Raw genomic sequence first — 21,590 nt, forward strand, 5'->3', positions numbered from 1 at the left:
TCTTCTCAGTTCACCTTAATAAGATTCAAAACTTTAAAAGATACCATTTCAAGGACAGTAGCTTTATCACTTCATCAAGATCATACATTTTTCAAAAGCAAGAAAACATTTTCTTATGACACTAGTACTACTGGTATGAATGTAAATGTACTTCTGAAATAGAGAACTTTTCACTAGGGTCAAAGCTTCACAAGTCACAGTCAATTAGAATGATTCCTATTTTATCAATGTGAAGAAACAGAGGAGCTGCAAGGTCAGCTCAGATTTATTTAATTTTAAAGCTAGTTCTCTAAAACCTGTCTACCCCAGTTTAATTTAAATGAACAATATGTTGTTTCACACAAGAATTAAAGCATATTGGAAAAGTTTAGGAAAGGAAATATGGGGAGAGGAATATATGTGTATATGTAAAAATAAACTTAGGAAAAGAACTCTAGAGGGTTATCAGTCAATTGTCCCTAACAAAAGGGAATACAATTCAAATTTCTACCTTCACCCTCATTCACAGATCCCCAATGAGGACTATAAACTGGTATAACCCCTTGAAGAGAAATTTAACAGTACTTATTTGAAAGTGTATTTCTTTGACACATCAATCTCATTCCTAGAAGTTAATCCTATAGACGAACAACTACAAACAATTTAAATATCCATTAACAGAGGACTGATTTAATACATGGTAAAATATTATGAGGATATTAAAAAAAAAAACAATAAGGGAAAGGGGATGAAAAAAGAACGAATACCAGTGAGTTCAATTATTATTTTGGGGCTAGGGGTACAGGGGATTGAACTCAGGAGCACTTAACACTGAGTCACATCCCCAGCCATTTTTATTTTTTTTACTGTTGAGACTAGGTCTCACTAAATTGCTTAGGGCCTAGTTGCTAAGCTGCTGAGGCTGGCCTCGAATTTGTGATCCTCCTATCTCAGCCTCCCAAACTGCTGGAATTATAAACATGTGCCACCCATGCTCAGCTAAGCCTGACTTTTAGGTGCTAATATGGGATATATCCAAGACATACTATTAAATTTAAAAATAAAAAAAGCAGAATAATATGCTTGATACGGTTCTGTGAGGTTTTTGTTAGAAGAGACATGTATATTCATATTTACAAAGAAAAATTTCTGGAATTTTTGTAAGCTATAAAGGTTGCTACCTCTAAAAAACAAAAATTCGTGAGGTAGGGAGAAAGGTCATTTGTCATTTTACAACATTCTGCAATATTTGAACTTTTTAGGATGTATACAAGTTACTTTAAAAGTTAAAAAAAAGCTTAAGTCTAAAATATTTTTTATGAAGACAGTTAAAAAGGAATGTATTTATATATTGCTTCAGTGTTATCATTTTTTAGAGGGAGAAAAAGGAAATCACATATAACATTCTTAATAAAAGAGGATCCATCCAATTAAAGATGAATAATTATAACAAAACAGCACCTGTATTATCACACCAGTGTTCATACACAGAATATGCCCATTGGTCAATGCTTGGCACTGTTTCTAAACCTATTTTCCAACTTACACTTTATATTTTAAGAAGAGGTAAATAAATATATCAACAGTTTCACTGTATAAATTCTGGGCTGATTCCAGCTGTGTCTACAGATCTTTAAAGTTATTGGAGTGGAAGAAGAAATTCAAAAATATACATAATTGAAAAATTATCGCTGGCAATATAATTAGAACAAAAGACAAATTTTCTTGTCTACTTCTTGGTTCATTTATCAAAGTATTTATTAAGCTTACATTTGACTATTTAGCCTATGATATAACAAAATATTAAATAGCCTATGGTTATTTATAATTTCTTAAGATATAATAGACTTCAATTTCTATAGAAAAGCTGTGCCCAGTTCTGTTTTAATTGCCTCCACCAAACAACCCTTTCTCAGGGGCAGGGGCTGGGGACTATAGCTCAGTGGCCGAGTGCTTGCCTAGTATGTGTGAGGCACTGGGTTCGAACAGAAAAATAAACAAATAAAATAAAGGCATATTGTCCATCTACAACTACAATTTTTTTTTTTCAAAAAACCTTTTCCCAAATGGCAAAGCACTCTGTCAAGGAATTCTCTCATATGTCTTAGTTAACCATTGAGAATTTTTTTTGTACTTTATAGTGCCTAGAAATACTACCTAACTTTTACATTTCTTCAGTTGCTCCTATAGAATAAATCTAAATTCATTAAAACTTCCTTTATAAGAATCTAAGGTTATCATTCAATGTACCTTCAGTTTCAGAATTATTAAAATGGGAAAAATAACACCCCACTATTAAGTCAAATAAATATTTAAAATTATAAATTAGGATTTATGAAAGATGAAAGATTATTTCACAGAGGAATGTACAATGCTTCCTTTATATGCCTCTAGGTTCTTTGCCCACTAAATTTATACTTACAAGGAGGTGGCATATAATGTCGACATGATGAGAGAGAGGGTTGTGGAGGGGGCTGGGGCTGGGGCTGTGCAACCATGCTTGATCCATAACCATCTATTGATAATGGCTGACTTGGGGCAGCAGCAGCAGCCTGATGGCCAAAGATTGCAGCTCGGGAAGAAGAAACAGGGCAGCAGGGGTCAAATGCAGATGCTCCGTGAAAACCACCACTTCCATGACTTCTGATACCACTGTTGCTCAGGTCTACTGGCAATGCCTGCTATATAAAGAGGAACTACATTTTATCTTTCTAAAGTTTTGTCAAAACATTATTTCATGTTATAATTTAAAAGTACTCCTAAAACAACCTAGAAAAATAAAATCTTAGAATTTATTTGAAAATGGTAATTCTAAGTGTAAGGACCTACTGAACACCAAGAAAAATACAGCACAACTCGGACTGTGCAAATAGTGGGTTTATACCCAAAATCTAAAATCAAGTTTTAAAAATCAAGCATAAAATTACCACAAGATGAACAAAAGTTTAGTATATTATTTTAAGATCTATTTCTCTTACATTATCCACATCTTAGAAAAAGAGAAACTTTAAAAATCTTATTTATATATTCTCCTTTACCTTCACATTCTGACCAGTAATTTAGAAAATATATCTTTAGAAAACATATCCTTTCATTAAAAACATTAAGGTACTAGATTAAAAATTCTTATGTCCCAAGTTTATAAACTGTCTGATAGCAAGCTTATTCAACTGAAACTATTAATAGTACAAACAAATCTACATTATCCCAAAGAAACAAAGGGCATAAGATTATCCAGGCTAAATCATGAATTAGCTTTGCCTCACTTGACAAACAATTATAAATTAGCTAGGTGTGATGGTGCACACCTGTAATCCCAGCTACTTGGGAGGCTGAGGCAGGAGGATCACAGGTTCAAAACCAGCCTGGGCAATTTAGCACTCCTCTCAAAATAAAAAGGGCTGGGGATGTAGCTCCCCTGGGTTTCATCCCCAATACCACAAAAAAATAACAATTAATTAATTAATTAAATTAAAATTAAACCAATGCTTCTTTTTATCAGGAGTATAATTTTGTGGAAAAGTCTTGATTACTAAATTGGAAAATTAACTAGAGTACAGAACCCATCTTCATTAATCACTATAAGTTTTTTCCCCAAAAAGCACTTGGAAATACACAAATAATTCTAGTCTATAACAATCTAAGTTATACTTCAAAATAGAAAGTAGAAGAATCTATAGATTCCCAATGAGTACAAATGAATGTTTCAGGAAATAGAAATGCTTATTATCTTGATTTGATCTTTTCACACTGAATACATTTATCAAAATTATTGTAGTACATGCCATAAATATGTACAAATATGTATGCATTAAAATTTTTAATCCTAATTATTACACTTTTAACCTTAATCTAAAGAAGATTATAAAAAAAATTGTTTCTTTGTATTTTTAAATATATGCCTACTCTTAGGTTTAATACTGCTGTGGTTTTCAAAATGTGATCAAAAGATTCAGGACCGGATTTGTGGCTCAGTGGTAGAGTGCATGTGTGAGGCACTGGGTTCCATCCTCAGCACTACATAAAAATAAATAAATAAAATAAAGGTATTGTGTCCATCTAGAACTAAAAACAATATTAAAATAAATAAATAAAGATTCAATGTTACATATGAATTATATATGAACTGTTCAATACTGGAAGCTGAGGTAATAGAGATAAAAGCTAGGGTAATGATCTGTCAGAGGTCACCCAACAGTCCTCAGAGGAATGATAAAGGTCTTTTCACTTTAAAAGGGCTCCAGAATCACAGACAACAAAAACAAAAAATGCTAAAACGGAAGGGGGAGTGAAGAAGGTGCAAGCAGAAGCTGTATGAAGGAGAAAAGGAAAAGACTCTCTCCTCCATATTATGTGCACACAGTCTATTAAGTAAATGTCTGACTCACTGTATTTACCAATGAGTTGGCAAATGCAATTTATGTCCTCAATTCAGGTAAATAGGTTTTAAGAATAATATTGTGTGACAGTGAATTTGTTTATGACTTACATCTTTTACCTACTGCCCTACTACTTAGATTAAAATTGGCAAATGAAATGGAATATTATCATCCTAAGAAAGTGACGAATATTTTGTCACCAAGAGCTTGTCTTAATCTCTGTTCAAACATTAAGATAATCCCTCAAAAATAAAGTGGGGTGAAGGTCGTGCTCCAAGGGAACTGAGGGTAATGTTAAAAGTAAAATCTAAAAGAAGGGGGCTGGGGATGTGGTTCAAGCGGTAGTGCACTCGTCTGGCATGCGTGGAGCGCTGGGTTCGATCCTTAACACCACATAAAAATAAAGATATTGTGTCCACCTAAAACTAAAAAAATAAATATTTTTTTAAAAAGACTAAAAGAAGGAAAAAAACAATAGTGAGAATCCTCTTCTTCACAATTCTTATTCTAGAAAGAAAAAGAGGGTACACAAGATGGGATCAGAGATGGGAAATATTACTTTACACTGATTATAAAGGATGTATCATACCAATTATTGCTCAAAAGAGAAAGCCATATGTAAGAGAATAGTAAATTCTCTCAATAGAGTCACAGCCTAAATTTTCATTGCCTGACCATAATCTGGCACTCAGTCATAAGACATCTACACAATCACAAGTCCTCAGATTGCCTGTTAGTTTCTTCTATTTCTTAACTAAACTTCAACTGGATACTATATGAAGTTATATCTCATGAGGACATGGCTAATTTCAGAAGCTATCCTACATATATTTTGAGCTTTCAAACTGGTTATCTTCAAAATCTCACTCTGTTTACCATAATACCCATTATATCCACTGAATAAGTGGGATCCTGCTAATTCTTCTCAAGCTTTATTTGCAGTCCATCTAACCTATTTAGAGATGGCCAGATAGGTTACATCTATTAAACAGAACTGAAAGAGATTCTACCCATAATAATTATCTCATGCTGAAAGAAAACATTTTGTATGCAACGGATCTCTCAAACCAACTCTATTATTTATTAATTGAACAACAGAAAATTCTGTGAGTGACAGACTCATCTTTTAACAGTTCTTTAACAAATGCAGGAGAAACTAAACTAGTATGTTTGAATAATTTTTCTGCAATTCTTATAAAACATTCTTTGAACCCAAATTTTCTAGTAAAAGTAAGCTTTACTTTTCAACAGACCCCTTCATTCAGTTCACTGAAGTCATTCCTGATGCTACCAGTCACATATCCAAGAATGGAACAGTCCAGATTATTAGTTAATACTTAAACTGTAACCACAACCAAAAACATCTAACATAGGGGCTGGGGATGTGGCTCAAGCGGTAACACGCTTGCCTGGCATACTCGGGGTGATGAGTTCGATCCTCAGCACCACATAAAATAAAAATGGAGATGTTGTGTCCACCGAAGACTGAAAAATAAATATTGAAAAATTCTCTCTCTCTCTCTCCCCTCTCTTTCCTGCTCTCTCTTAAAAAAAAAAAAATTTAACATCTCAATCATATTTTCTGCTAAACACTTCCAAATTTCCTCCTCATAACTGAAGGTAGCTTCATTTAAGGGAAAAACCTCCTTCTTAATTATTTTTAATTGGTCAGACCCAAAACAGACAGCCATCAAAATTTAAAGAGATGGATCAGGTATGGTAAGAAAGGTCAGTATACAGAAAAGCAATTGCTCTGAATTTTCTTTTTGACTTTTTTCCCACCATATTACATGTCGAAGTTACAACTATTCCCTAAAATTACATCTTTTGTTTTTTCACAGCATATAATACCCACAATTTATAAAACATTTACAGAAATAACCCAGCAAAAGCTAAAGTAGCAATATAATACCTGGCTTCATTTACTCATGTGACCAACAATACTAATTTAATATCATTTGACGTTTTAAGCACTCAACTAATAATATCAACCAATTGACTTAATTATAATTTTTTGTTAGGGACATATTTTAGTTCTCTAAAACTAAGAACCTCATCTGCTTCTGAGAAACTTTGCTACATGTTTGCACTTGAGAAAGTTGTTTATTTCTAGTTGCTTGGAAGTTATAGTGAGCTCTAGAATAGGAGGTACAAAAAAAAAAAACCTTAAGACTTTTCCAATTTCTCATTAATTAGGGACATTATATCTCAACACTTTATTTGAAATAAAATGCCAAAGATGTTTTACCTATACTCTAAAAATATCAAAAATCATTTCAGGCAGGCTGGGGTTGTAGGTGAGTGGTACAGTGCTTGCCTAGCACATGTGAGGCACTGGGTTCAATTCTCAGCACCACATATAAATAAATAAATAAATACAAATAAAGGTGCATTGGCAACTAAAAAAATATTTTTTAAATATTTCACAATTTAAAAAGTGATTTTTACATTATCACTTCTAATTTTCCATTTTCTTATTCCCCTCAATTATGTTCAACAATTTAGATCACATTAAAAAAATTAAACTTTAAAGTATTTCACAGACCACTAAATTAGGCCATTTCTGCATGCAAAAGTTATCATTAGGGGATTTTTCTACCTCCTGTTGAAGGCATCATGCTATATAAAAGAGAAGAAAGGAGGGACGGGAAAGAAAGATTAATTCATCAGATTCCATACCTGGTCGTGGTAGCTGGTACCAGAACTATTTGCTCCACAGGGTGCTTGTACTTGTGGAGGTCTTTCCACAGGGCAAGTAGGATCACTAAAAGAAGGAGAAACTGGGACAGCAGGATGGGGAGTGTGGTGGTGGTGGTGATGATGCTGAAAATGATGACCATGCTGCTGAAAACAACTTGTGTGCGGATGCCCTAATGCGTGGTGATTCTGTGATGACCCTCCACATGGTGAATGCTGAGGACAGCAGGAAGGTAACCTTGGCATTGCAGGAGGGCCAGTTTCTGTTACAGCACTAGATGTAGTTCTCCTCGAGTCATCTTGAAACAGAAAATGCAAAGAATAATTGAATCACTAAATATCACTGTGTAAAAATAAGTACTATGTATATACATAATTAACAAATATTTGGTAAATTAAATCTTTATAAATAAGAATGCTATTGTGTCACATTCTTAATATATACTTGATATAATTTTGAGCAATGGGATTCACTGAGATTTTCCTAAATGTCTATAAATTCTTGAGAAGATTCATATTTACAATTTACCATGATGTATAAATCTGGCAATATATCATTTTTTCTAGGTCATAGTGAATTATTAGTTACCAATAAAATTGCATTGTAAAAATTCCAAAATATCATGTGAATTCTTCCATTAAATGCTACAAAGCAAAGAATCTTCTGAATCCCAGGAATACCTAAAACCACATCATTCTCACGTAATACATACTGCTATGTACTTAAAATGTCTCCAGACAGTAAACCAGAACCCAAAATCTGGCTGAGTCTTATTAACTGCCAACATTCTTTCCTTTCCTTTTGGCCTATAAAGTTAGAACCAACAGAAGACTAACAGTATAAAAAAAATGATATTAGTGTGTGTCTTACAATAATCTAGAAAACTAGTGTCAAATGGTGGAGGTAATTGCATGGAGTCAAGTGGACTTGGATACTAATTCTGAGGCTAAACATGTATTTAAGGGGTAAAATGATTAACAGTATGGCTTCAAAATGAAGACTGGGCTTAAAAGCTCTGCCTCCTAGGATTCAACTTTGGCAAGGAGAAAAAGACTTGCTCTTTGGCCTGTAAGGAGCTCATTATCAACCATGGAAAAAACTTAAAATACAAATCAATCAGTTGTAAAGATGTACTGGGGGGCTGGGGATGTGGCTCAAGCGGTAGCGTGCTCGCCTGGCATGCGTGCCGCCCAGGTTCGATCCTCAGCACCACATACCAACAAAGATGTTGTGTCCGCCGAGAACTGAAAAATAAATGTTAAAAATTCTCTCTCTCTCACTCTCTCTCTCCTCTCTCACTCTCTCTTTAAAAAAAAAAATTCATCACATCCTTTTTAAAAAAAAAAAAGATGTACTGGGTTCTAGCATAGCATAGAGGAATGATGCAAAAAATATCATTCACTAGAATATAAGCTCTAAAAGACAAAAATTTATGCTTTATTCCCAATGCTTAGAGCAATGTCTGACAACATAATATATAAATATTTGTTATACAAATGAAAATAAACCTACACATGCATAATTCAAAAAGTACATGCAGAGGTCAGAAAATGAGCAGTTTTGAGCCGGATGAGTCTGAGATGAGTGCACTATGGTCCAAGGTGATATTCAAGAGGTAGTTAGATATGAAAATTTAAAACACAGTGACAAATGGAGGATCATCACATCAGCATGATGGTGATAGTTTGTAAAATCACCTGCAGTTATGAGATGGGCCAATGAAAAAAAGGGATGAGAACATAACTGAGAAGAAAATGAATATGAAACAGAGATTATTACCAGAATTTAAAGACCATGTTTGTTCATTCAGAAAGGAGTCAGAAACACAAAGCAAAGAGTTTTGGTAAAGAAAATCCACTTTAAATGTACGCAGACATAATACAAGTATACCTTTACATGCAATAAAAACGGAATCAGTGAAGATGCTAAAGACAAAGAGAATATAATTGTTAAAGCAATGACAAGAGAAGGGCTAAGAGATAGAGCACAGCTTAAAGAAGGACCAAGAAAGAAGTTAGTAGACCAGGAGTTAGGAAAGAATAGGTATAGATATACAAAAGTTATTATGGAGGAATTGGAAGTTGCATAGTTCATATTTGATAACCTTCATTTTTTATTTCTTTCTTCCTGGAGGATGAAAGCCTTGAGAAAAAGAAGAAAGTTTTGGAAAAGCCACTCAGGGGAAGGAAAGGGAACTGATCAAGAAATATTTACCACTGAAAGTCCAAGACTAGATACTATAAATTGATAGAGGCACCTCTCTGCTTGGACGTTTTTATGGGAATCATTTAAGACTTTAGATATGGCAAAACTAAATGGCATAAGTGATTCAAAGTTGAAAATATGTAAAAAGTGGGAGAGGGCAAGTTTTAGGAGAAAATAGTTAAACTGATGCATATGGTATTGGAAGGAAACGAAGAAAGCTGTATTGAGTACATTTAATGTAGTCTGACAACTTATATTGACTTGTACCAGGTTTATGCAGCCTACCAATCTGGCTTGGGACAATGCTGTCCTGATGTAAAAATACAACATGAACAAGTCTATCTCAAAGACAGTCATCAGCATGGAGCAATATCAAGAAAGGGTCATTCCAGGTCTGTAGTTCTGGCTCAGTGGCAGAGCACTTGCCTAGCATGTGTGAGGCACTGGGTTCAATTCTTAGCACCACATATAAACAAACATCAACAACTTAAAAAAAAAATCCAATTTAAAAATTTTTTTTCAAAAAAAAAAAGTCATTTATTTAGAACTTAGGTAGAAAAATTATTACCTAAAAAATTAAATGTGAGTTGTAAGTAAACAGAGATCTTGAAACAAATTAAGACATATGTAAATGAAAACTTTGGGACTATTTTGAAATAAAGTTGGGTCTATGTGACATAAAAAGTAGATAAGAATAAAGTTACATAAAACTACCAGGAGACAGAATGCATGAGAAAAGTTCAAATCCTTGTCTAGGAGATTACTGTCCTCCATCAAGGTATTCAAATTTCTAGATTTCTTCATTTGTAAAATGAGAAGAGAAATGCCAATATCAAGAAATTTTAAAGGATTAAGTGATAACATGTAAAATAACATTGAAGTACTGAGAGAAAGAATATATACTCAATAAAAGAAATAAAAGCCCATTTTCATTTCTGCCTACATTTTTCTTTACAGAGTATAGTATTTAAAAGATATCCCTAGGAAATCTAAATTCTGCTATTAGTTTTTCAGAGAAAGGAGTACTTCCCTAATCCAGCCACAAGTAATTTTCCAACTTACTGAATGCAAGTTACAAGAATAGCATAAAATTAAATGAGATATTATTAAAAGAAGAGAAATCATAAATCATAAGGTAGTTTCATCAACAATGGTGATTCAGTCAATCTGAATTGCTACAGGGTCTATGTTGACCCTCTTTTATATATATACATATACATATATATATGTAAATGGACACAATAACTTTATTTTGCTTATTTAGATTTTTTTAGTGGTGCTGGGGAATCAAACTCAATGCCTCATGCATGCTAGGCAAGTGCTCTACCACTAAGCCACAACCCCAGCCCTATGTTGTCTCTCTTAATAAGCAGCTAACAAGTTCCTATCTCTATACTATTGTCCAAAAGAGAGAGTTACTTCAGTTAAACAGCTGATAAAGAGGGCTAGAAATATAACTCTACGTAAAAATCAAGAAATAACTTGCAATAGACATAAAATTATAAAACTTTTCAGGGGTAGTATAGCTCTCAATAATAAGAGTGTATACTTAGCATGTAAAAGGCCCTGGGTTCAAAACCCAGCAGCAAAAAAAAACAAAGGAATAAATCTTTGTGACCTTGGATTAGACAATCATTTCTCTTTTTTTAATTTGTATTTAATTTGTTTATTGCATTTACAGCTGTATCAAGTTTTTTGTTGTTGTTGTCTTTTATTTTTTTTTAAGTTAAGGTATGGGGCTGAGGTTGTAGCTCAGTGGTAGAACGTTTGCCTAGCATGTGTGATCAGCACCAAATATAAATAAATAAAGGCCCATCAACAACTAAAAAAATATTAAAAAAAAAAAAAAAAGTTAAGATATGGGGGCTAGGGTTGTGGCTCAGTGGTAGAGCACGTCCCTAGCATGTGTGAGGCCCTGAGTTCAATTCTCAGCACCTCATATAAATAAAACTAAAGGTCCATTGACAACTAAAAAAGATATTTAAAAAAAAAATGAGAAAACTTTCTAAAAATAAATAAATAAAGTTCAGGTAAGCATACATTTGGATATATATATACACAGTAGGCACAAATATTAAGCACACAAATATTTAGATCAAAATATAAATTTTTTTAGTACCTGGAAAGTTTCTCACATTCTCCTCTCAAGCCACATTTCTGTCTAAATAACCCCTAATCCAGTCTTTATTGCCATAGTTTTTTCTGTTGTTGTTTTTAACAAAGAACTTTTTTTTTAATCTGTTCTTTGTAGACATACTTGACAGTTGAGTGTATTTTGACATATCATACATACGTGGAGTATAACTTTCCATTCTTGTGGTTGTACACAATGTGGAGTTACACTGGTTGTGTATTCATACGTGAACACAGGAAAGCTATGTCCAATTCATTCTACTTAGATAACAGATTCTTAGATACAATGCCAAAACAACAACAGAGAGAAAATGGGCATCATCAAAATACTAAAACTTCCACCCTCATTTTCAATTATTTTGAGTGTATATCTTGGAGTGAAATTGATGAGTCATATGTTATCTCTATTTGTTTCTGGGGGTTGAACCAGGGGTGCTCTATATTCTTGAGCTATATCTGCATAGATAGTCTACCTATCTATGGAGAGAGGGTCTCACTCAGTTGCCTGAGCTGACCTCCAACCTGTGATCTTCCTGCTTCAGCCTTCTTTATAGTTGGAATTACAAGCAAGTAGCATTACAAACATGAACCATTGCACCAGGCTATGTTGTTTCTGTTTTTGTTTACTTTTTGTTTTGTTTTGTTGTGTTTTGTTACCAGGGATTGAACCCAGGGTTTCTTAACTACTAGAGACATCACCAGTCTGTTTTTTTATTTTGAGACAGGGTCTCGCTATTTTGCTGACGCTGGTTTTACAGGCTTGCACCACCATGCCTGTCTGCTATGTTAAACTTTTTGAGGAACTGCCCAAGTGTTTTCCTCAGCGGCTATGCCATTTGTATTCTTTAGACGCATTTTGCAAGGGTTCCAATTTCTCTGCATCATACCAGCTCTGGTTATTCTAGTTTTTACATTACAGTCACCCTAGTAGGTGTTAAGTGATATCTCACTATGGTTTTGATTTGTATTTCACTAATAACTAGCGATGCTAAACACTTTTACGTGTGATTCTTTGGAAAAAATATCTACTCCGAGTCTTTTGCCCATTTTTAAACTAGATAGTTTTTGTTTAATTTTCACAGTTCTTTACATATTCTCGATATTAGAACCCTTATTCAGATATGATTTGCAAGTATTTTTCTTGCATTCAATACAATGTTTTTCACAAACTTGATAGTCCTTTGATGGATCAAAATTTTTAAATTCTGATGAAGTTCAATTTACCTAGTTTTCTTTTGTTGCTCATTCATATGTTTGGGTGTCAGTCATTTACTTTTCCCTAAGCTCATTTAGTTATGCTATAATACTTTGGTCACATACAGTACACAAATTCAAATATGAAATCATAGTCTAATCTAATAAATACTATTTTGCTCACATATGGAAGTTTATTAAAATACAAGAATATGCTAAAGATGTAGCTCAGTGAGAAAGTGCTCCTAGGTTGAAATCCCAGTACTAAAAGAAAAGGATATATAACATGTACTTGCTAATATAGCTAAAAACTTAAATTTAAAACAATGTTTTCCCTAACAAAAACAAAACGACAAAAGTCCTCCCCCACCATGCCACCACACACTTTTTTTTACATACCTACTATAGAAGTACCAGTTGCACTATTGCTTGTAAGAGTAGTTGAAGTCTCTGATACTGTGGAAGGCTGACTACTGGTGACAGCTGATGTAGTATCAGAGGCCTGCTCAGAGGTAGATGGATTTGAATTGTTAATGGAAGCACTAGTAGTTTGTGACTCCATTCTTGCAGAAGTGGTTGGTACTACAGTAGGTTCTATAAAATAAAATTTTTTGTCTACTTAACATTTTGCAACAGATTAGTAATGGTTATATTTTAATCCATGCTAACATCTTTTTGTTAATTACTAAAGTAAAACAGATTAAAAACATAAACTCTCTTGGAATATATTTTTTAAAAAAACATTTTATGTAGAAAAAGCTTTCATAAAGAAAACATTCATAGGGGCTGAGGTGGTGGCTCAGTGATAGACTAGCATGTGCAAGGCACTGGGTTCGATTCCCAGCACCACATAAAAATAAATAAAATAAAAGTCTATTGACAACTAAAAAATATTTTTAAAAATTCATAAAGCTAAACCACAAGATCAAACTGAGTAAAATATTATTGCATTTAAAAACTGTAACACACATGCATTTAGATTATCGAAAAGGTTTTTAGATAACTACTAAGTTCTCTCATTTGTCACAAACAAGAAAAGAGTAAATGAAAAACAAGAGTTCTTCTGCCATGCCTGTACAATTGGTTATAGGCTGTCAAAACACAAATTGCACTTCCCCTGGCACAGTAAATTCCAAGGTCAGACAGTTTGGACAGCAATTCTGACTTCACCACCATAGTATGACTGTAGATAATTTATTTTTACTAGTCTCCACTTCCTCATCTGTAAAACTAGAAAAGTAATAGAATTTTCTTCCTTTTAGAAATGTTAGGATGACCTGAGATCACACATATAATACCCTTCATATAATGCTTTAACATACATAATCCCTTGATAAACGTTAGCTATGGGTTTTAATATCTATTTTAATCTTACTTTCCATGCCTGTTTATATATTTTCAAGTTTTTATAAATGTAAAAAAACACACAGATAAAAGGTAAATTAAAATCTTTACTAATATTAATATTCATTAAGACTTTTTAATAAAACTTAAAAATACAAATGAGTTAAATTTCAAACATAAATATAAAATGGTTGCTTATTTCATTTTGAGCCAGACACAGTGGCATGAACTTATAATCCTAGCATCTTGAAAGGCCAAGGCAGGAGGATGGCAAGTTCAAAGCCAGCCTTAGTAACTTAGTGAGGACCTGAGCAACTTAGCAAGACCCTGTCTGAAAATAAAAAATTAAAAAGGCCTGGGGATGGGCCAGGGTTGTGGCTCAATGATAGAGTGCTTGCCTAGCATGTGTGAGGCAGTGGGTTCAATCCCTGGCACCACATTAAAAATAAAAAAAAAAAAAGGTATTTAAAAAGAAGTGGGGGTGTTGTTGGGATGTGTCTCAGTGATAAAGCTAAAAAATTAAGATATTTCATTTTGCCAGGCATGGTGGTAATCCCATCAATTTGGGAGGCTAAGGCAGGAGGATCATAAATTCAAGGCCAGCTTCAGCAACTCAGCAAGGCCTGCCTAAGCAATAACTTAGAAAAACTCTATTTCAAAATTAAAAGTAAAGAGCTGGGGCATAGCTCAGGAGGAAAGCCCCTCAGTTCAGTGCCCAATATTCCCACTCAAAAACAATTCATAATTCTACAGTTACTATTCCAACTTACCATCTTCATCAACAGTAAGGTCCACAACTTCTGCAGCATTCTGCCTCAAGGGCTGTATAACAGTAGAAATCCTACTTCGGTTCCGTGCCTCCTGTGGTCGACCTGTATGAGAACTTGAACCTTGGCTCCAATGAGATCTGGAGTGTCCAAGGGTTGAACGAGACCTTAAATGACATCAATATTAAATTAATAAATAAAGAATTAATTTAGTCACCCCAGAAATCACTTCTTTTAAAAAAACAAGTTCTTAATGCAAGAATTCTCCAAAGTAATAACGTAAATAGAACAAAAAATTATGACTAGAATAATGCCTGGCACTCTAATAAACTTTGCTGAATGAATACATCACCAATTGACCGAAAAAAAGTAAAAAATGCTGTGTTAGAGCCAGGCACACACCTGTAATCACAGCTACTCAGGAGGCTGAGGCAGCCTCAGCAGTTTAGGCAGACCCTGTCTCAAAATTTTAAAAAAATAATAATAATAACAAGGGCTAGGATGAAGCACTGTGTTTCAATCCCCAATACCAGGGTAGGGAAAAAAAGAAAAAGAAATACTATGTTGGACCAATAGTATAATATATAGGATTCTGTTTCAAGAACATTGCTCTCTTCAACTATTATTATTGACTATTCACCTTGATTATAATTAACTATTTACATTTTATGGTTAACTCAAAATTACTTACCATAGATAAAGAAATTTAATTTTAAAAAAATACACACTTATGTCCACAATATCTTGTATGTTTAGCCCAGGCTGGGTTTGTAAAACATAATTTTGGTAACCCTAAACGATGCTAAGCTTCTGGTATTGTCCTAACCAGAGAGATATCCTGGGGTTAGCATAAGTAAAGACACTGTATGGCTAGTTTATAGTTTGATAGCCATAAGAGCATCACTTGTCTGAGCTGCTTTATCCTTATAAAGTATCCGATCACAAACCCTAAACCTTTTTTGTTTTTCACCTTTTAATTATATGGTACAGTATTCTTCTTAATGACTTATAGGTACACTTATATTTTAAAGGATTGACTATGATTCTAGACTGAATGTATACATGTATAGTATGTAGATGATGCAATCCTAAGGCCCAGAAGAAAAAATAAATTGCTTTTAGAAAGGTGGGGCCAATAGAACACAAGTGCTTATGCAGTTTGTTTTTTGTCTCCTGCCCAAATTGAATGTAAAACTGATAAAAGCATTTGATCAGCATGTATGGAAAAGTTGAACCAACTCCATTAACACACAATGTCATCAAGGGTGGTGAGTTTGCATACTCAGGAAACAACCCCGAACTTCAAACTGGGATGAAAAATGCCCTTAAAAATTATACAGCCCAGGAGTTAAAAATTTGAGTTCAAATTTTAAAATGAATCAATCCCCAATACCACAAAAGTTTAAAAAAAAAAATTAACCCATCCCCAATATTTGTGTATTATTCGCATTTAAATTTCAAAGGAATTCACTACTTTTCTTTTTCATAAAATAAATCAAATTTTATAAAGCATTAAGTAAAATTATTGGTTACCTACAGCAATGACTCTTAGGCTCTCACTGCTTACTTTAAAAAATTCTGAGCACCAAATTCTAGCTCTGTTGGTCTAGGACAAGGTGTAGGCAACAATATATCTTTATTTTATAATCTTCCCAGGTGAGTCAAACACAGCCTGGTTTGAAAACGACTGATCTAGTATAAGCATGCTTAAATTAGGTCTCTAAGAAAAAAATTATCTGTAGCACAAGTTTAAATAGTTTATTTTAGGTCTCTAAAAAAAAAATTATCTGTAGCACAAGTTTAAATAGTTTATTTTTATTTTAAAAAGTTTATTAATCAAGTTTAAGTAATTATTTTGATAACTTCAAATATACAACTAGGAATTAAAATCTCACCTATAGCTTTCTCCAACTGTTACAATCTCCACTTCACTGTCAGTTGAGGTAACATTAATTTCTTCATTGGCAGTGACCTGGGGAGTGAAGGAAGCTTCTATCACCACAACATCTTCATCAATACTTCCTGAAAACAAACAAACAAACTATTTTAAAAACATCCATTTGTTAACTAATTACAAGGCAGAAATTTTCATTTTTACCTGAAGACTATGAAATTCATGATGAAAGGAGAATTGTATAGTAATTTATTTTGGATAGTTACTCAAAAGAAGAGACAATTTCTGCTATGACTTCAGAAATTTTAAGCATGACTACAAATGCAAGGAGCAGAAACAAAAGCAACTGGCTGCAAAAAGATACTTTTGATAGTTAACTAGCACCTACATGTTGAGTAGTTACAGTACTGTACTTAATATATGTAAAAAATATGAACTCTGAATTGGAATTAGGTCTGAATTACAAATATTGTTTACTGTGTGCCTGGGCAAGTCTTTAGAATTATTGAAGAAGCTTCAGTTTCTTAATAGGGCTTAACATTCAGGATATTGTACATGACACAGAGTTTGTGCTTGCAAATCAGAAATACACACTTTAAATAAAGTGGGTGTATTTGTTTTCTACTCTTAATATTCTTATGTGGGAACATTCTTATCAAGACATTTGTATTATCAGCTAACAGAGGATGTTTTATTAAAAAATCATCAGGTATTGATAATCCTTTCAGATTTGTGAAAAATCCAGTAAGAAAAAACACAACTTTTATTTTTTAACAATTTTAACCATTTCTAAGTTTAGCAACATTAAGTATATTTGAAATATTATGAAACATCTCTAGTACCTTTTCATCATGCCAATCTGAAGCTATACCCATTATGCCCACCCGTCCCCCCATAGCGCCATCATCATTCTACTGTTTCAGAGAATATGACTACATTAGATGCCACATAATAGAATTACATAGTATGTGTCATTTTGTGAATAGCTTTTAATGGTTGCATAGTTCCCTTTGTATGGATAATTTCACATGCTGAAAAACCTACAATATTCACTTATCCTTGCATATGTTTCCACGTTTTCTGAGGGAAATGAGAAACTGCCAACACAGATTACTTCTGGATAATAAAGACTGGACCCTTTGAAAAGGAGATAAGTTTTACATCTTATTTTCTCAGTACTTTAAAATTCCACACCATGTGAATGCTATTATTAAATCTTTATTTAAAAAAAAAAGCTTTCAAAACAAAATACTTGTCTAGAAATCAGAAAACATCAAGGGTACTTCATTTAAACTTTTTAGATTTATGTTTCCGGAAATAAACATTTAAGGGTAATGTCTAAAAAATAATGTAGTTGAGCCTGGCACAGTGGTGCACACCTATAATCCCAGCAGCTTGGAAGGCTGAGGCAGGAGCATCACAAGTTTAAGCCCAGCCTCAGCAACTTAGTGAGACTCTTAAAAATAAAAATCAAAAAGGGTTTGGGGGTGGGGGGTGGGGGGGGTGTTGAGGATATAGCTCAATTGGTAGAGTGCTTGCTTAGCAAGCACAAGACCCTTGGTTCAATCCCCAGCACAACCAAAAAAAAAGGGGGGGGGGCCTGGATGTAGCTCAGTAGTTAAATGCCTCCGAGTTCAATTCCCAAAAACCAAAACATAAATAAAAATAATGTAATTGAAATACTTTAATTATACCAAGAAACATGATTTTTAAATGCTATAATAAGTATTAAACAAGATTTTAAAATGCATTAATTTGCACTAAACTTGAATACTTAAGAATATAAAAACCCTTTCCTTCCCAGAAACAGACCTTCATTTACTATATTCTCACTCCTCTACAAATATCAACTCCTTAGAAACTTCTATTCCAATTATCAACCACTCTGCCTCAATAATTTCAAGAAATTGGGCTCTAACGCTCCCTCCCCTAACACTAGAGTCTTCGGATCTGACCATATGAAAAAAATGTGACAACTAAGCAAGACAAGTCCTTTTTTTCACCTCCCTCTTTCTCAAGAGACCTCAAGAAGCAATTGCTATACATTTCTCCCAGTTACAAGTGATCTCAATGAAGTCTTCTTAAAAACAAATATTCAAATAGTTTTTTTAAAAAATGAACTAAATATGGCCAAATAAGAACAAGGTTACAGATTTTAGGGTTCTGGAAAAAATAGAAAAACAAAAATGAAAAAGGAAGATACTCATATGGAAGGAGAGAGAGACAAGAAAAGGAAAATGGCACATATGGATAGTAGACTAATAGGCTTTGACTCTGACAAACAGAACATCAGGCAAAAACTGGGACAGCTTTGCATCAGTCTTAGAAAACGTATTCCTAGTCCTTTGAAAAGCTCTCCCTATGACCCAATTCCCTTATTCCCTAAATTCAAAAGAAATTAATCTAGTTCCCTCAGTGAAGACTTAGCTCTTTAATATTCATTCCAATACAACTCTTTAAATTACAAGTATAGAAATGATGCATTCTATTGGGATGGTCTGTATACATGAAAAATACTTATACTTCAGAATTATCTGCGCATTCTTAGTGCACTTAAATATAATATCTATTCTGTATGCAAGAGAGCATGAAAGCACATATGCAAGTGCTATTCCTCCATCATCTGCTTTGCTGAGCACTGTCATAATCAAAAGTTTATAAGTCCTAATATTTAAATAAGCTACCAAAAACTTCAAAGTATTTTTCGGCTTGACATGACAAAGTGACAATGGATAATAAAAACAATGTACTTAAAAGAACTATTAAGCAGTCTTTTTTAGTGACTAAAGTTGTTGCATGATTAAATGAGGAAAAAAATCCATCATACAGTATCTGGAAAAATATTCACATAAGTTAAACATACTAAAGTACTACAGGGAAAAAATATTAGTACCATAAATCAACAACTCACCTAAAATATAATCTAATTCTATCCAAAATGGTATAAGTAATTAATCTAAAAAGAAAAAAGCAACCAATTCTGATTTTATTTTTGTCATAGAAATATTTTTATTTTTTTCTTGGAATTAGATAATATTATAGTTGGTAATTTATGTGGTTTTAAAAATAAGTCAATAGAACTTTATATTCTCTTTAAAGATGATAAAAGCTGTAAGTCATAACCCTAAGTCATAAAACCAAGAAAATAAGTATAAATACAATGCAATACTTTTCATGTTTTACCAAAACATTCTTACCTGAGGGAGCAGCTGGATTGTTTTGGTGGTTTTCACTAGCAGAAACAAACAAATCCTCCTCTCCTTCAGTTGAAGAGCTGGAAGAGGATTCACTGCTGAGGTCATTCTCACTGGAACTACTAGAACTGGGTAGTAATGCGTATTTTCTTCGGGCTAACACTTCTCGTTTTTTCCTCTGCATTAATATCCTCTCTTTTTGTTTCTGTGTCCTCTGTGAGGAATTATTTTTTACAAATCTCTTTCTGCATGGAAGTCTCCTTAATGAACTGCTATGAAAACAAGGTCTTTTCATTAACAATCCCGACACAGATTCTGTCTCAGTTCGAGGCCACTTTTGGGAACGTGCACTATGACTTCTACTTTTAGCACTCAAAATGGTCTGGGAATGTCTTACAGAGACTTCTTTATCCTCATCCGAAGTCACAGTATCAGAGTCTCCAAAATGCAGACTAGATGAAGGAGAAGAAAGACAATCACTGAAGGAGGAATCATTATCTTCATCACTTGGTGTTTCTAGGTGTTGCCTCAATCCTAATATTCCCTGATTCTCTTTCACACAATTCTGCATATACGAAGGGCCAGCCTGCTGGCTTTTGCGTTTTTTTCTCACAACAACACTTTTTTCTTGTTCTTGCTGGTTACCATTCCTGTCTTTCTCTTGTTTTTGCGAATCATCACACAAGTGAGAGAATTCATTCCCCACTTTACTATTAATCATCTCAACTTCTGCAGGAAAACTTTTGGCTGCCCCAATGGGCTCTGGATGTAGAAGGACCCCTTTCAGACTCTCCTGTGTCTTTGGTGCATCAGAAGGAATCTCACTCTTCATATCCACTTTTAAGGTATAAAGCTTGTTATATTCAGGAGTCCATTGAGACATGGGAAACTTTAAGGTAGGCCTAGAAGAAACAATAAGATATTTTAAAGACTTTTAACAGGTTTTATCACATTACTTATTTGAAGAGTTCTTGAATTCCATTAAGAACATCCCTTATAATACGGCAGAATTGTCTTTTCTTTATCAGGATTCAATATGGCCATCACGAGTCATTTTACTGTTCCTATAAAACATTTTTCTGTGATACTTCTGCTTGTGGCCCCAATTTTTAGAAATGCAGAAGCTATCACAGAACATTGGCCTACTTGGAAAAGTTGAATTAACAAAAAAACTAATCTTACTGTATGATTTGGTTATAATCAAATACTTTCTTCAAAACTTACATAATAAAAGTAGAAAAAAAAAGATTAGAATTCAAAACAGGACCATATGATTCAGCAATTCCACTACTGGGTATAAATCCAAAGGAAACAAAATTGGTTTGTTAAAGAGACATCTGTACTATTATGTTTACTGCAGCACTATTCATGATAACCAAGAAACAGAAACAACCTAGGTGTCCATCAACTAATGCATACTTAAAGAAAATGTGTTATATTTGCACCATTGAATATTATTCAGCCATAAAAAATGAAATTCCATCACTGTGACAACACAGATGAAACAGGAGATTATGTTAAGTGGAATAAACCAGACAGAAAGACAAGTTCTTCATGATCTCACTCATATGTGGAATCCAAAAAAAGATTCTCTCACAGAAGTTGAGAGAAGAATATTGGTCACCAGAAGCTGGGGAAGGAAGAATAGGGAGAGGTTAATCATCAATGGTTACAGTTATAGTTAGATAGGAATAAGGAGTTCTGTTGTGCTAATGCACAAGGTAACTGTAGACAATGATAATGTAATGTATATTTCAAAAAGCTGGAAAAGATTTTGAAGATTTACACCATAAAAAATGATGA

The 21,590-nt window shown here is 33.6% G+C and overlaps 1 protein-coding gene across 9 annotated transcripts in view; it reads right to left on the reverse strand.

The window, feature by feature from the left end:
• Rnf111 (ring finger protein 111) overlaps positions 1-21,590 on the reverse strand; it is a 126,884-nt gene that overhangs the window by 16,874 nt on the left and 88,420 nt on the right. For all 9 annotated transcript variants that reach the window (XM_040273969.2, XM_040273968.2, XM_040273967.2 and 6 more), the window contains exons 2-7: positions 19,791-20,689; positions 16,595-16,721; positions 14,703-14,866; positions 12,988-13,182; positions 7,038-7,354; positions 2,402-2,660 (exon numbers count right to left, since the gene is read on the reverse strand). In XM_040273969.2, the coding sequence (XP_040129903.1) occupies positions 2,402-2,660; positions 7,038-7,354; positions 12,988-13,182; positions 14,703-14,866; positions 16,595-16,721; positions 19,791-20,689 (1,961 nt within the window). The remainder of the gene's footprint in view (positions 1-2,401; positions 2,661-7,037; positions 7,355-12,987; positions 13,183-14,702; positions 14,867-16,594; positions 16,722-19,790; positions 20,690-21,590) is intronic.

This window comes from Ictidomys tridecemlineatus, chromosome 5 (assembly GCF_052094955.1).
Source record: "Ictidomys tridecemlineatus isolate mIctTri1 chromosome 5, mIctTri1.hap1, whole genome shotgun sequence".
NCBI classification, from domain to species: Eukaryota; Metazoa; Chordata; class Mammalia; order Rodentia; family Sciuridae; genus Ictidomys; species Ictidomys tridecemlineatus.